The following is a 15,990-nucleotide window of genomic DNA, read 5'->3' on the forward strand; positions in this document are numbered from 1 at the left end:
CTATTTGGTTTTTTGTTGTAGGAATTCCCTATGTATTTTAGATAGATATTAACCTCTTACCAGATGTATAGTTTGCAAATATTTTCTTCCATTCTATATGTTGTCTTTTCATTTTGTTAAATGTAACCTTTGCTATACAGAAGGTTTTTAGCTTGATGTAGTCCCGCTTGTCTATTTTTGCATTTGTTGCCTGTGCTTTTGTTGTCATAGTCAAGAAATTATTGCCAAGATTAATGTCAAGAAGCTTATCCCTTATGTTTTATTCTAAAAGTTTTATGATTTCAGGTGTATGTGTAAGTCTTTAGTCCATTTTGAGTTGATTTTTGTGTATGGGATAATATAGGGGTCCAATTTCAGTTTTTGCATGTGGATTTCCAGTTTTCCCATTACCATTTATTGAAAAGACTGTCCTTCACCCATTGTACATTGTTGGCTTCCTTGTTGAAGAGCAGTTGACTATCTATGCATGGGTTTATCTCTGAACTTTCTACTTGGTTCCATGAATCTATATGTCTGTTTTTATGAGAGTACCATATTGTTTTGATTACTGCAGCTTTGTGATATTTTTTAAAGTCAGGAAGTGTGATGCCTCTGGCTTTGTTCTTCTTGCTCAAAAAGTTGTTTTGGCTATTCAGTGTCTTTTGAAATTCCATATAAATTTTAGAATTATTTTTTCTATTTCTGTAAAAAAAATGCCTTTGCAATTTTGGTAGAGATTGTATTGAATCTGTAGATTATTTGTGATAGCATAAACATTTTAACAATATTAATTCTTTCAGTGAAGGAATGTGAGTTGTCTTGCCATTTCTTTGTGTCTACTTTAATTTCTTTCATCAGTGTTATACAGTCTTCAGGGTACCAGTTTTTCACCTTGTTGGTTAAATTTATTTCTAAGTACTTTATTCTTTTAACTGCTATTGTAAATTAGATTGTTTTGTTTTGTTAAAGACAGGGTTTTGCACTGTTGCCCAGGTGGGAATGCAATGGCAAATTATAGCCCACTGCAGGCTTGGCCTCCTGTGCTCAAGCGACCCTCCTACCCCAGCCTCCCAAGTAACTGTGACCAAAGGAGCGCACTACCATGCCAACTAATTTTATTTTTTGTAGCAATGGGACCTTGCTGTGTTGCCCAGGCTGGTCTCGAACTCCTGGCCTCAAAGGATCTTCCCACCGTGGGGCCTCTCAAAGCATTGGGATATAGGCATGAGCTGCTGTACCTGGCCTGAGATGGTTTTCTTAATTTCTTTCTAGGACAGTTCATTATTGGTGTATAGAAACACCATGATTTTTGTATGTTAATTTTGTATCCTGCAGCTTTAATGTTGCTGTTTATCGTCTTTTCATTTCTACTTGAATAAAACCTTTTATCATTTCTTATAAGGCAGGTGATGTATTTCCTGTTTTGGTTTATTGGGGAAAGTCTTTATCTCTCTTTCATTTTTAGAGGGTAGCTTTTCTGGGTGTAATATTCTTGGTTGGCAGTAGTTTGGGGGTTTTTTCTTTCTTTCAACACTTTGAATATATCATCCCACTCTTTCCTGGCCTGCAAAGTTTCTGAAGAAGAAGAAATTTGAAGAATAAATCCACTGATAGTTTTATAGGGTTGTTGTTTTTTTTTTGTTTTTTTTTGTTTTTTTGTATATGACAAGTTGCTTTTCTCTTTCAAAATTGTCTTTTTGTCTTTGACATTTGACAATTTGATTATAACGTGTCTCAGTCTAGACCTTTTTAGGTTAGATATCTTCGTGATCCTTTTGGGGCTCATGAATCCAGATGTCCATTTCCTTCCCTAGATTTGAGATGTTTTCAGGCATTATTAATTTAAATAAGCTTTCTTTCCTTTTCCCTTTCTCTTCTTCTTCTGTAAATAACATAATGCATACATTGGTTTGCTTGATGGTATCCCATGAGTCCTGTAGTCTTTCTTTATACTTTTTAATTCTTTTTTCATTTTTGTTCCTCTGACCATATAATTTCAAATAACCTATCATCGAGTTCACTGATTCTCTCTTCTGTTTGACTAAGTATGGTGTTCGAGCTCTCTATTGAATTTTTCAGTTCCATTATTGTATTCTTTTCACCTCCAAAATTTCTCTTTGGTTCTTTTTTTATGGTTTCTGTTTGTTGAATATCTCATTTTGCTCATGAATTATTTTCCCCTAATTTTGTGTAGTTGTTTATCTGTGTTCTTTTATAGCTCTTTGAGCTTCTTTAAGATGTTACTTTGAATTATTTGTCAGGCAATTTGTAGGTCTCCAATTCTTTTGAGTCACTTATTGGAGCTTTATTTGCTCCTTGGATGGTGTCTTTTTTCTTCATAATCCTTGTAGCTTGTATTAGTGTCTGGATATTTGAAGAAGCAGCCACCTCTTTCAGTCTTTACAGACTCACTTTTGCAGAAAAAGCTTTTCACAAATCAGTTAGCCAGAGATTCTGGGTGGGCCAGCTGGTGGGGCCCATGTAAACAGCCTGTTGCTTGAGACCATGTGTAGGTGAGCCTGGTGCCTGGGTCTACCAGTGGGCCTAGTGCCACTGTCACTGCATGGGTGGACAGTCTTGATGCCAGTGTCCAGGGGCAGGGTTGCTCTGTTTTTCCTCCACAAGAGAGCTCATGATCCAAAGGAATCTCTTTCTTTGTGTTGCTGTGTAGGGTAAAGGGTGACTCTATAAAGTGAAACTTGTTTTCTTACCCTTTCAATATTTTCTCATATATTTTTTCTACTTGCATGCTATAACCTCTGACCTTGATCCTGGAGCTCTCATAAAGGTATTTTTATTCATAGATGGTTGTTACATTTGGTGTTTCTGTGGGAAGACAAGTGCTGGGACATTTTGTTCCACCATCTTGCCAATGTCACACTTTTCAACGGTCTTAAATGTGCTCAGAGCTACAAGAAACCCTGATAATAATGTATAAACAAATATAGAATATTAATAAATGAAATTTTTTTGGAGACAGAGTCTTGCTCTGTCACCCAAGCTGGAGTGCAGTGGCACAATCTTGGCTCACTGCAACCTCTGCCTCCCAGGTTCAAGTAATTCTCGTGCCTCAGCCCCCTGAATAGCTAGAATTACAGGTGCCCACTACCACGCCCAGCTAATTTTTGTATTTTTAGTAGAGATGGGGTTTCACCATGTTGGCCATCTGGTTTTGAACTCCTGACCTCAAGTGATCCACCCACCTCACCCTCCCAAAGTGCTGGGATTACAGACATGAGCCACTGTGACTGGCCAACAAATAGAAATTTTAAAAAGAAACTAGACAAAATTTCTGGAGTTGAAAAGCACAATAACAAACATGAAAAATTTTCTAATAGGTTTCAGTAGAAGATTTGAGCAGGCAGAAGAAATAATCAACAAACTTGATGATCACTCCATTTAATTAATTATCCAGTATGAGGAGCAGAAAGAAAAAAGGATGACAAAGAATGAACAGAGCCTATGAGACTTGTGCGACACCATCTAGCATACCAAAAAATATATATAATGGGAATCCCAGAAGGAGAAATAAGAAAGTAAGAGAGAATATATGGCTGAAAACTTTCCACATTTGATCAAATGCATGGCTGTCCACATTCAAAAAGCTCAATGCAATCCAAGAAGGATAAACACAAAAAGGTCCAAACCAACATACATTATAATCAAATTGTCAAAACCAAGGATGAAGAAAGTCTTGAAAACAACATAGTCATGAGATTCCATAAGATTAGCAGTAGCTTTCTCATCAGAAACCATGGAGGCCAGATGAAAATTTTATTTGTTGAAAGTAAAAAACTGTCAACCAAGAATTCTGTATCTGGCAGAACTATGCTTCACAAATGAAGGAGAAATGAAGAAATTCACAGATAAATAGAGGCTGAGGGAGTTAGTTACTAATAGACCTGTCCTACAAGAAATGCACTACAAGTGGCTGGATGTGGTGGCTCATTGCCTATAATCCCAGCACTTTAGGGGAATGAGGCAGGAGCACTGCTTAAGCCCAGGAGTTCAAGACTAGCCTGGAAAACACAGCAAGAGCCCATCTCTATAAAAAATAAAGTTAGCAAGGTGTGGTGGCATGTATCTGTAGTCTCAGCTACTTGGGAGGCTGAGGTGAGAGAATCACTTGAGCTCAGGAGTTCAAAGCTGCAGTGAGCTCTGACTACACCACTCCATTCAAACCTAGACAACAGAGTGAGATCGTCTCTAAAATAAAATTAAGTTAAAATAAAGAAATACAGTACAAGTCAGAGAACCCTACATACTGAAGTGAAAGGACATTTGGCAGTTACTTGAAGTAATATGAGAAATAAAGAACTCCAGTAAAGGTAACTACATAGGTAAATATAAAAGCCAATATTATATTATTTTGGTTTGTATTCCTTCTTTTCCTTTCCCACATGAGTTAAAAGACAACTATATAAAACGATTATAATTCTGTGTTAACAGTGCACAATATATAAAGATGTAACATATGACAATAACAACGTAAAGGAGCGGATGGAGCAGTATAGGAACAGAGTTTTGTATGCTCTCAAAACCAAGTTATTATCAATTCAAACTAGATTACTATAAATGTAATCACTATTAATTGTAATCTCCATAGTAGCCAAAAAGAAAGTATCTAAAAAATATATACAGAAGGAAATAAAAAGGGAACCAAAGTAATTGACTATGAAAAAATCAACTAAACACAAAAAGGGCAGTAATGGAGAAAATGAGAAACAAAAAAAGTATAAGACATACAATAAACAAATAGCAAATAGAAGAGTAAGTCCTTTCTTATCAACAATTACTTTAATGGAAGTGGATTAAATTCTAATATCAAAAGGCAGAGATTGGCAAAACCAATTTTTACAAAATTATTATCCAACTATATGCTGTCTAAAGAGGCTCCCTTTAGGTCCAAAGAAATAAAGGATGGAAAAGATATAAATAACAACCAAAAAAGAGCTACAGTGTCTATACTAATACCAGACAAAATAGACCTTAAGTAAAAAACTGTTACAAGAGATAAATTACATGATATATTAATGAAAGGGTCAATTCTTCTGGAATATATAACAATTATGAATTTTATACACTAAACAATAGAGCCCCAAAAGATATGAATGAAAAGTGACAGAATAAAAGAGAGAAATAGACAATTCTTGTTTTTGTGCTTTGTTTTTGTTTTTGTTTTTGAGATATAGTCATCCAGGCTGGAATGCAGTGGCATGATCTCAGCTCACTGCAACTGGTTCAAGTGATTCTTATGCCTCACCTCCCAAATAGTTGAGATTACAGGTGTGCACCACCACACCTGGCTAATTTTTGTATTTTTGGTAGAGACAGGGTTTCACCATGTTGCCCAGGGTGGTCTTGAACTCCTGACCAGAGGTGATCCACCCTTGGCCTCCCAAAGTGCTGGGATTACAGGCGTGAGTCACTGTGCCTGACCAGAAATAGACAATTATATAATAATAGTTGGAAGCTTCAATACTCCACTTTCTATAATGAATAGGTCAATAAGGAATAGAGAACTTGAACAACACTATAAGCCCAGTAGACCTAATAACTAGACATATATAGAACTCTGCACTCAATAATAGCAGCATATACATTTTTCTCAAGTGCACGTGGAACAGTTTCTAAGATAGACCATATAAGACTTGTCACAAAATGAGTCTCAATAAATTTTTTAAATGTTGAAATTATACAGGGTAGCTTCTCTAACCACAGTGGAATAAGGCTGGAAACCAATAACAGAAAGAAAATTAGAAAATTTACAAATACGTGGAAATTAAACAATACATTCTTAAGCAACCAATGGTCAAAGAAGAAATCACAAGGGAAATTGTGAATACTTAGAGATAAATGAAAACAAAACACAACATACCAAAACATATGACAGGCAGCAAAAGCAGTTATCAAAGATAAATGTATAGCAATAAATGCCTACATTAAAAAAGAATAGAGGACCCAGAAATAAGGCTGCACACTTAGAACTATCTGATCTTCTACAAATCTGACAAAAAGAAGCAATGGGGAAAGGACTCCCTATTCAATAAATGGTGCTGGGATAACTGGCTAGCCATAGGCAGAAAATTGAAACTGGACCCCTTCCTTAGACCATATACAAAAATTAACTCAAGATAGATTAAAGAATTAAATGTAAAACCCAAAACTATTAAAACCCTGGAAGACAACCTAGGCAATATTATTCTGGACATAGGAATGAGCAAAGATTTCATGACAAAGACACCAAAAGTAATCACAGCAAAGCAAAAATTCACAAATGGGATCTAATTAAACTAAAGAGCTTCTGCACAGCAAAAGAAATTATCAACAGAGTGAACAGACACACTACAGAATGGGAGAAAATGTTTGCAAACTATGCATCTGACAAAGGTCTAACATCTAGTGTCTAAAAGGAACTTAAACAAATTTACAAGAAAAATCAACCCCATTAAAAAGTGGGCAAAGGACATGAACAGACACTTTTCAAAAGAAGACTTATATGCAGCAACAATCATATGAAAAAAAGCCCAACATCAGTGATCATTGGAGAAATGCAGATTAAAACCACAATGAAATACCATCTCACAGAGTCAGAATGGCACTATTAAAAAGTCCAAAAAAATAACATGCTGGGGAGGTTGTGGAGAAAAAGGAATGCTTATGCACATTTAGTGGTAGTGTAAATTAGCTCAACCATTGTGGAACACAGTGTGGCAACTCCACAAAGACCTAAAAAGAGAAATTCCATTCAACCCAGCAATCCTATTATTGGGTATATACCTAAAGGAATATAAATTGTTCTATCTTAAAAATACATGCACACATATGTTGATTGCAGCACTATTCACGACAGCAAAGACATGGAATCACCTTAAATGCCCATCAGTGGTAGACTGGATAAAGAAAATGTGGTATATATACACATTTGTGTATATGGCTGAATATGGCTGAATACTATTCAGCCATAAAAGAGAACAAGATCATATCTTTTGCAAGAATATGGATGGAGACTGAGGCCATTTCCTCAGGAAACAAATGCAGAAACAGAAAACCAAATACCACATGTTCTCATTTATAAGTGGAAGCTAAATTATGAGAACACATGGACACATAGAGGGGCCTATAAGACACACTGGGCCTATTAGAAGATGGAGGCTGGGAGAAGGAAGAGCATCAGGAAAAATAACTAATGAGTACTAGGCTTAATACCTGGGTGATAAAATAATCTGTACAACAAACCCCCATGACACAGGCTTACCTATATAACAAACCTGCACAAGTTTACCTATAAAACAAACCCTGAACTTAAATGTTTTAAAAAAGAGTAAAGATCTCAAATTGATAACCTAACTTTACAACTTAAGAAGCACATCTTCTTTAGAAAAAGGAAGAGCAAACTAAACCCAAAGGTAGAATAAATAAAATAATAAAGATTAGAGTAGAGACAAAAATATATATATATAGTAAGACAATAGAATCAATGAAATCACAAGTTGGTTCTTTGGACATAGCCACAAAATTGTCAGATTTTAGCTAAACTGAGAAAGAAAAAAGAGAGAAGATACAAATAACTAAAATCAGAAGTGAAATTGGAGATATTATTACTGATCTTGCAGAAATAAAAAGAATGATAAGAGAACACTATGAGCAATTATATGGCAGCAAATTAGATAACCTAGATAAATTAATAAATTCCTAGAAACACACAAATCACCAAAACTAATTCAAGAAGAAATAGAAAATCTGAACAGACCTATAGCAAGTAAAGGTATTAAATCAGTAATTTAAAAATTTCCCAAAAAAGAAATATCTGTAACCAGATGGCTTTACTAGTGAATTCTACCAAACATATAAAAAGAATTAACACTGATTTTTCTCAAACACTTTCAAAACGTAAAGAGGAGGGAACACTTCCTATGGATTCTGTGAGGCCAATAAATTACCATAATAGCAAAGTCAAAGATACCACAAGAAAAATTGCAAAACAGAGATAAAGACTATCTTCCTACCAAATCAAAAACTCCCAAAGATTTCCAGTATTCTTAATTTATTTGTGTAGATCCAGATTTCCCTCTGTGATAATTTTCCTTCTGCTTTTTCTTGTAGTGCAGGTATGCTGCTGACTAATTCCTTCAGCTTTTGTGTGTCTTAAAAGGTTGTTCTTTTGCCTAAATTTTTGAATGATATTTTTGCTGGGTATAGAATTATAGATTGTGAATTTTCTCTTTCAGTACTTTAAAAATGTTGCTGCGTTGTCTTCGCATTTGCATTATTGATGAGAAATGTCATACTTATCTTCGTTTCTCTGTACATAGTGTGTCTTTTTTCTTTGACTCTTTTGAAGATTTTCTCTTAGTTACTGGTTTCCAAGTAATTTGAGTGTGACGTGGTTTGGTGGAGTTTCCTTCATGTTTCTCCTGCTTGGGGTTCATTCCCCATTTGTTCTCAAATTTGGATACATTTCAGCCGTTATTTCTTCAAATATGTTTTTTGTTCCTTCATTTTGTCCTCTTTTTTGGAGGCTCCAATTATAGATGTACTAGGCTGCTTGAAGTTGCCCCACAGTTTATTTACACTCTATTCTTTAATTTTTTTATTTTTTAAAATTATATTGTAGATAGTTTCCATTGATGTGTCTTTAAGTTTCCCAGTCTTTTCTTCTGCATATCTGATTTGGTTTTGGTTCCATCAAGTGTATTGTAGTTTTTATCCCTAGAAGTTCAATTTAGATCTTTTTCATATCATCCGTGTCTCTATTTTTGAACATGTGGAATACAGTTATAATAACTTTTTAAATCTCCCTGCCTGCTAATGCTAACATCTGTTTTAGAATTCTGGGTAAGTTTCAATTGCCTGTTTTTTCTCCTCATCATGGGTCATATTTTATGACTTCTCGGATGCCTACTATTTTGTATTAAATGTCAAATATGAATTTTGCCTTGTTGGATGCTCTTCGTACTGTAATATGTATTTTAAATTTACTTTTTAATTTTTTTACAGATTTGATTATATATCTGAATTTCCATTTTAAAATATTCACTGTTTGCATTTTCTTCATAATTCATTATTCCTTTCATTTCATGATTTTTACTAAAAATAATTTTCTTGTATGGGGCTGTTTTAAAAGTGTCTGTGTTGTGGGACAAATACACTAAACTTGCCATTTGTCAGTACACAAACAATTTTTGCAATTCGTATTCCAGATAAATTGCTAGTTTCCTTAATATATAAAGAGTTACTACAAAAAAACAAGAAAAAATCTATATCACTGAAAGATATGGTTAGGATGTAAAGAAGGAAGAAAAAATCTTTCTTAAAATTTGAGCATACTGAAGATGCTTAACTTCACTCATAGGAAAAAAATGCAAGTAAAAGTGTGCTCTGGTAACATTTTTACATATCAAATTGGCAAAGATTAAAAAGTTTAATAATATATACTCTGTAGTCAAGAGTATGGAAACCAGATATTCTCATATATTTATGATGGGAATGCAATTTAAAACAACCTCTATAGAGGAAAATTAGTCAATATCTTTCAGGATATTAAAAGTACTCATTCCTTTGATTCAGCAGTATCACTTCCAGGGAAGTATCTGGCAGATATACTTAGCATATGTAAGAAATGATGTGTATTATATAAGGAGATTAATCATAGCATTATTTATAATAGTAAAACATGAGAAACTATCTAACTGCCCTTTGGGGGCTGATTATAGGGCCACTAGTTACAAATGCACTGATGTTGGGGCACAGATTGGAGAGTAACATAGGCTCATGTATACATTTATGATCTCTGGAAAGACTCACAAAGAGCTGTTAAGTGGTTACCTCTGAAGTGGGGCCTGAGTGGATTGAGAGGATAAGGAAAGGAAGGAAATGTAATTTTTACAGGCACATTTTTGAACCTCTTCGAACAATTCTCTATGTTTCCTATTCAAAAAAATCTATTAGCTATCTTACATTCATTATGAAAAAAACAAAAACAAACAAACAAACAAAAAAAACAAGACCAGAAAACTGGACAAGTGATTTTCTTTTTAATCTCTGAGACAAAAATAATGGAGTTGACCCCAAAACAATATTTCCATGTTTTTAGAGAGACTGAAAATTAGCACGCAAGAATCCATCCTACCTGACCACAGCATACAGTCATCTTCCCACAATTCCTAACAACATTCTGATTTTGGAAAAAAGATGAATATTTATCTTTAAAATAATAAAAACAAAAGACCTTATCAAATTTCTTATGTGAATTGGAACAATTCATTGTTAGGTATTACCAGAGAAACATTCTCTCCCTAACTACTTTTTAATCTGAATAGAATGGTTGCTGATTAAGGAGTTTGTGGGGTATCTGTGGCATCACAAAAGCAGGGCTGCTCCCAGGTACAATGCAAAATGGGCAGCTCCAAGGAGAGAAAAAAGTGGAGGAAAAATTGCTAGTAAAGACCATAATCGGGATAAATAAGGCCATAGGGGACCTAAAACTCTTTCAATGGAAAGGTTTCTGATATGGTTGTTAACTCTTGGGATCCAAGTTGCTTATTCACTTCTGGAGGAAAGACAATAGTTACATTGTTGACTGTTTTTGAAAGTTTTCCAATTTTTTTCTCAGTGTTTTCCAGGGAAATTGTCATTGTACCAGTTGGTTAATGCCATAATAATAAAAGCACTACATAATCTCAGTGGTATACAACTTTATTAGGTATACAAGTCTGTAGGTCAGTGGGGAGTCAGCTGGCCTATACTGGGCTCAGCAGGGCTGGTTCTTCTTTTTATGCGTGTGCTAGCCTGGTCATGCTTTTCTCCTAGCTATTCAGAGAAACACAAGGACAAACCCAGTTGTACAAGTACTTTCCAAGTATCTTTCAAAGAACAGGGAAATACACCCTGTGCCCAGTAAACCATACAGTAAAGAACTAGGATGAAATGAGGATAGAACAAGGAGGGGGCTGTAGGCAACCTACCAAAATCATCATCGTATTCACATTTATATAGGATCTTAAATGTTTATTTGAGTTTCCCATGTATTTTTCATATGATCCTCACAATATCTTTGTGTGAACATTATTTTTATTTTCCACATTTTATAGAAGAGGAACAGGATCAAAAGGATAAAGTCACTTATCTAAGATCACACAGCTAATTAGCAATAGAAGGGGAACATTCCAATAGTACCCAGAAAAAAGGGAAAGGGGTGGACTTTTCCTTGCTTTAATCATAATTGATCATCTTTTTTTCTTTGTTTATAGATTAAATATGGAAAAGACAAACAAAAGAGGTCAATGAAGAAACTTGAGGATAAGGTATATAGCTATATACAGGGTTGATAAGGTCTAGAAAATGAGGTTGTTTTATTTCCTGTTTGTTTTCTAATGAACGACCATCTAAAATTGTTTCACTGGTCTCCTGCCTAGAGGAAAAAAAAATAAAGTTTACATAAAAATAATTGCTATGTCACTGCAAATACCAAAGAAATAATTTTTAGGCTGGATGTGGTGGCTCATACCTGTAATCCCAGCATTTTGGGAGGCTGAAGTCAGTGGATTGCTGGAGGTCAGGAGTTCGAGACCAGCCTGGCCATTATTGTGAAACAGCATCTCTACTAAAAACACAAAAATTAACCGGGCATAGTGGCAGGCACTTGTAATCCCAGCTACACAGGAGGTTGAGGCAGAAGAATTGCTTGAACCCTGGAGACGCAAGTTGCAGTGAGCTGAGATTGCGTCACTGCACTCCCTCACAGAGCTAGACTTTGTTTTGTTTTGTTTTGTTTTGTTTAAAAAAGAATGTTTTAAAAGCCCATTGTATTAGTCCATTTTTATACTGCTATAAAGAACTGCCCAAGACTAGGTAATTTATAAAGGAAAGAGGTTTAATTGACTCACAGTTCAGCATGGCTGGGGAGGCCTCAGGAAACTTACAATCATGATGGAAGATGAAGAGGAAGCAAGGCACCTTCTCACAAAGTGGCAAGAAGAAGTATTGAGTGAAGGAGGAAGAGCCCCTTATGAAACCATCAGGTCTTGTAAGAACTCACTCGCTATTATGAGAACAGCATAAGTGAAACCACCCCCATGATTTAATTACCTCCACTTGGTCTCTCCCTTGACACAGAATTATGGGGATTATAATTCAAGATGAGATATGGGTGGGGACACAAAGACTAACCATATCACCCATATACACAGAGAAGCAACAGCAGCTAGAGGAGATGGAATCATGTTTTGTAGATGACCAGGCTGATAAATAATTGTTTAAAAAAATGTTGGGGGGGGGGGGGTGGAAAGCAAAAAACAGTAGGTGGGGAGCAAAAATATAAATAAATTTCTGAATATGTGCTCCTAATATATATGAATGTATTTGTGTATAAATAATAAGTGCTGTACAAAGAAATGTACTTAAAACAAAATTTTCAACACAAAAATAATATTTTAATAACAATTTTGACTACTACTATTTCATGGAATAATGCCATTAATCACACTTTATTATTTTTAAATTTTTTCACTTGATATCAATAGCATATTGACTGGGAAAGATGTCACGCGTGTCTATGTGAAGAGACCACCAAACAGGCTTTGTGTGAGCAATAAAGCTTTTTAATCACCTGGGTGCAGGTGGGCTGAGTCTGAAAACAGAGTCAGCAAAGGGTGGTAAGATTATCATTAGTTCTTATAAGTTTGGAATAGGCAGTGGAGTTAGGAACAATTTGTGGGCAAGGGGTGGATCTCACAAAGTACATTCTCGAGGGTGGGGAGAATATTAAAAGTACTTTCTTAAGGGCGAGGGAATATCGCAAAGTACATTATCGCAAGGGTGGAGAGGGTGTATTGTCATAAGGTCAATTGATCAGTTAGGGTGGGGCAGGAACAGATCACAATGGTGGAATGTCATCTTTTGTGGTTCTTCAGTTGCTTCAGGCCATCTGGTTGTATACGTGCAGGTCACAGGGGATATGATGGCTTAGCTTGGGCTCAGAGGCCTGACAAAAGATACTTGAGAAAGAGCAACATGCACAATGAATACATAGTGGGGGTTCATCGTTAATGTATTAGATGTAAGTCTGTATTTCAAGTAATCTTTTTAGTACTGCTGATGGAGAGAAAGAGCTGACTTCTTGTCATATCTGATTAGCTTTTCATTGTTTTTCTTCTCATAATATGGCTAATGAACAGCTTCTACTGATGCCAGAAGTGTAGACTGACATTTTTTGGTTTTCACTGGTGGTGTATTTTGGCATTGTTTTTAATCTAGGATTCATCTATCAACAAGAATCTCTTTAAATCACTTACCAGTTTATGAGGATTAATTTAGCTAAAACTAGATCACATAAAGTTCCTTAATCAAGCTCATGTATATGATCCTCTATCTTAAAAGAAAAACTCTCCTTTAACCCCATACCCTCCTCCAGCTATCGCCCCATTTCTCTAAACTGTGCCCCTTCACATCTAAACTCTCAAAAATTTGCTATGCTTATTTCCCTCTTTCTATTCTCTCTTGAATGTAATTAGGCTTGGTTTTCCCCATTCCACTAAAATTACATTTGTCAAAGTCACAATGGGGAAGTATTCAACACAGTTGTTCATCACTTCTTTTAATTTATATTTTATTTTTCCATAAGGTATTGGGGTACTGGTGTTATTTAGTTGCATGAGTAAGTTCTTTAGAAGTGATTTGTGAGATTTTGGTGCACCCATCACCTGAGCAGTATACACTACACCATATTTGTAGTCTTTTATCCCTTGCCCCGCTCCCATTCTACCCTCCAAGTCTCCAAAGTCCATTGTATTATTCTTACATCTTTGCATCCTCATAACTTAGCTTCCACATATCAATGAGAACATACGATGTTTGGTTTTCCATTCCTGAGTTACTTCACTTGGAAAAATAGTCTCCAGTCTCATCCAGGTCACTGCAAATGCTGTTAATTCATTCGTCTTTATGGCTGAGTAGTGTTCCGTCATATATATGTCACAGTTTCTTTATCCACTCATTGATTGGTGGGCATTTGGGTTGGTTCCATGATTTTGCAATTGTAAATTGTGCTGCCATAAACATGCATGTGCAGGTATCTTTTCAGAATAATAACTTATTTTCCTCTGGGTAGATACCCAGTAGTGGGATTGCTGAATCCAATGGTGGTTCTACTTTTAGTCCTTTGAGGAATCTCCACACTGTTTTCCATAGTGGCTGTACTACTCTACATTCCCACCGGCAGTGTAGAAGTGTTCCCTGATCACCACATCCACACCAACATCTACTGTTTTTTGATTTATTATGGCCATTCTTGCAGGAGTAAGGTGGTATCACATTGTGGTTTTGATTTGCATTTCCCTGATCATTAGTAATGTTGAGCATTTTTTCATGTTTGTTGGCCATTTGTATATCTTCTTCTGAAAATTGTCTATTCATGTCCTTGGCCCATTTTTTGATGGGATTGTTTTTTCTTACTGATTTGTATGAGTTTGTTGTAGATTATGGATATTAGTCCTTTTTCAGATGTAAAGATTGTGAAGATTTTCTCACACCCTATGGGTTATCTGTTTACTCTGCTGACTGTTCCTTTTCCTGTGCAAAGATTCTTTAGTTTAATTAAGTTCCAGCTATGTGTCTTTGTTTTTATTGCATTTGCTTTTGGGTTCTTGGTCATGAAATCCTTGCCTAAGCCTATGTCTAGAAAGGTTTTTCCAATGTTATCTTCTAGAATTTTTATACTTTCAGGTCTTAGGTTTAAGTTCTTAATCCATCTTGAGTTGATTTTTATGTAAGGTGAGAGATGAGAATCCACTTTCATTCTCCTGCATGTGGCTAGCCAATTATCCCAGTACCATTTGTTGAAAATGGTGTCCTTTCCCCACTTTATGTTTTTGCTTGCTTTGTCAAAGGTCAGTTGGCTGTAAGTATTTGGGTTATTTCCTGGTTCTTATTCTGTTCCATTGGTCTATATGCCTATTTTTATACCAGTACCACACTGTTTTGGTGACTATGGCCTTATAGTATAGTTTGAAATCAGGTAGTGTGATGCCTCCAGATTTGCTCTTTTTGCTTAGTCTTGCTTTGGCTATGTGGGCTCTTTTTTTGGTTCCATATGAATTATAGAATTGTTTTTTTCTAATTCTGTGAAGAATGATAGCGATATTTTGGTATTTGGATTGCACTGAATTTGTAGATTGCTTTTGGCGGTATGGTCATTTTCACAATATCAATTCTACCCATCCATGAGCATGGGATGTGTTTCCATTTGTTTTTGTTGTCTATGACTTCCTTCAGCAGTGTTTTGTAGTTTTCCCTGTAGAAGTTTTTCAAATCCTTGGTTAGATATATTCCTAAGTATTTTATTGATTGATTGATTGATTGATTGCAGCTATTGTAAAAGGGGCTGAGTTCTTGATTTGATTCTCTGCTTGGTAGCTGTTGGTGTATAGAGCTACTGATTTGTGTACATTAATCATGTATCCAGAAACTTTGCTAAATTCTTGTATCAGTTCTAGAGCTTTCTGGAGGAGTCTTTAGGGTTTTCAAGGTAAATAATCATTATGTCAGCAAAAAGTGACAATTTGACTTCCTCTTTACTGATTTGGATGCCCATAAAGAAAAAGAAATAAACTATTTCTCTTGTCTGATTGCTCTGGCTAGGACTTCCAGTACTATGCTGAAAAGGAATGGTGAGAGTGGGCATCTTTGTCTTGTTCCAGTTCTCAGAGGGAATGCTTTCAACTTTTCCCCATTCCGTACTATGTTGGCTGTGGGTTTGTCATAGATAGCTTTTATTACATTAAGGTATGCCCCTTGTATGCCGATTTTGCTGAGAGTTTTAATCATAAAGCGATGCTAGATTTTGTCAAATGCCTTTTCTGCATCTACTGAGATGATCATGTGATTTTTGTTTTTAATTCTGTTTATGTTGTATATCACATTTATTGACTTGTGTATGTTAAATCACCCCTGCATCCCTGGTATGAAGCCTACTTGATCATGGTAAATTATTTTTGTTATGTTGTTGGATTT

At 35.5% G+C, this 15,990-nt stretch overlaps 1 protein-coding gene across 6 annotated transcripts in view; it reads left to right on the top strand.

The window, feature by feature from the left end:
- Positions 1-15,990, top strand: part of CFI (complement factor I) — a 58,728-nt gene that overhangs the window by 4,710 nt on the left and 38,028 nt on the right. For 4 of the 6 annotated variants that reach the window (XM_021938702.2, XM_021938703.2, XM_021938706.2 and 1 more), the window contains exon 2: positions 11,232-11,285. The exons of the other annotated variants lie outside the window; for them this stretch is intronic. In XM_021938702.2, the coding sequence (XP_021794394.2) occupies positions 11,232-11,285 (54 nt within the window). The remainder of the gene's footprint in view (positions 1-11,231; positions 11,286-15,990) is intronic. 6 annotated transcript variants of the gene reach the window in all.

The sequence above is a fragment of the Papio anubis genome, chromosome 3 (assembly GCF_008728515.1).
Source record: "Papio anubis isolate 15944 chromosome 3, Panubis1.0, whole genome shotgun sequence".
Classification (NCBI taxonomy): domain Eukaryota; kingdom Metazoa; phylum Chordata; class Mammalia; order Primates; family Cercopithecidae; genus Papio; species Papio anubis.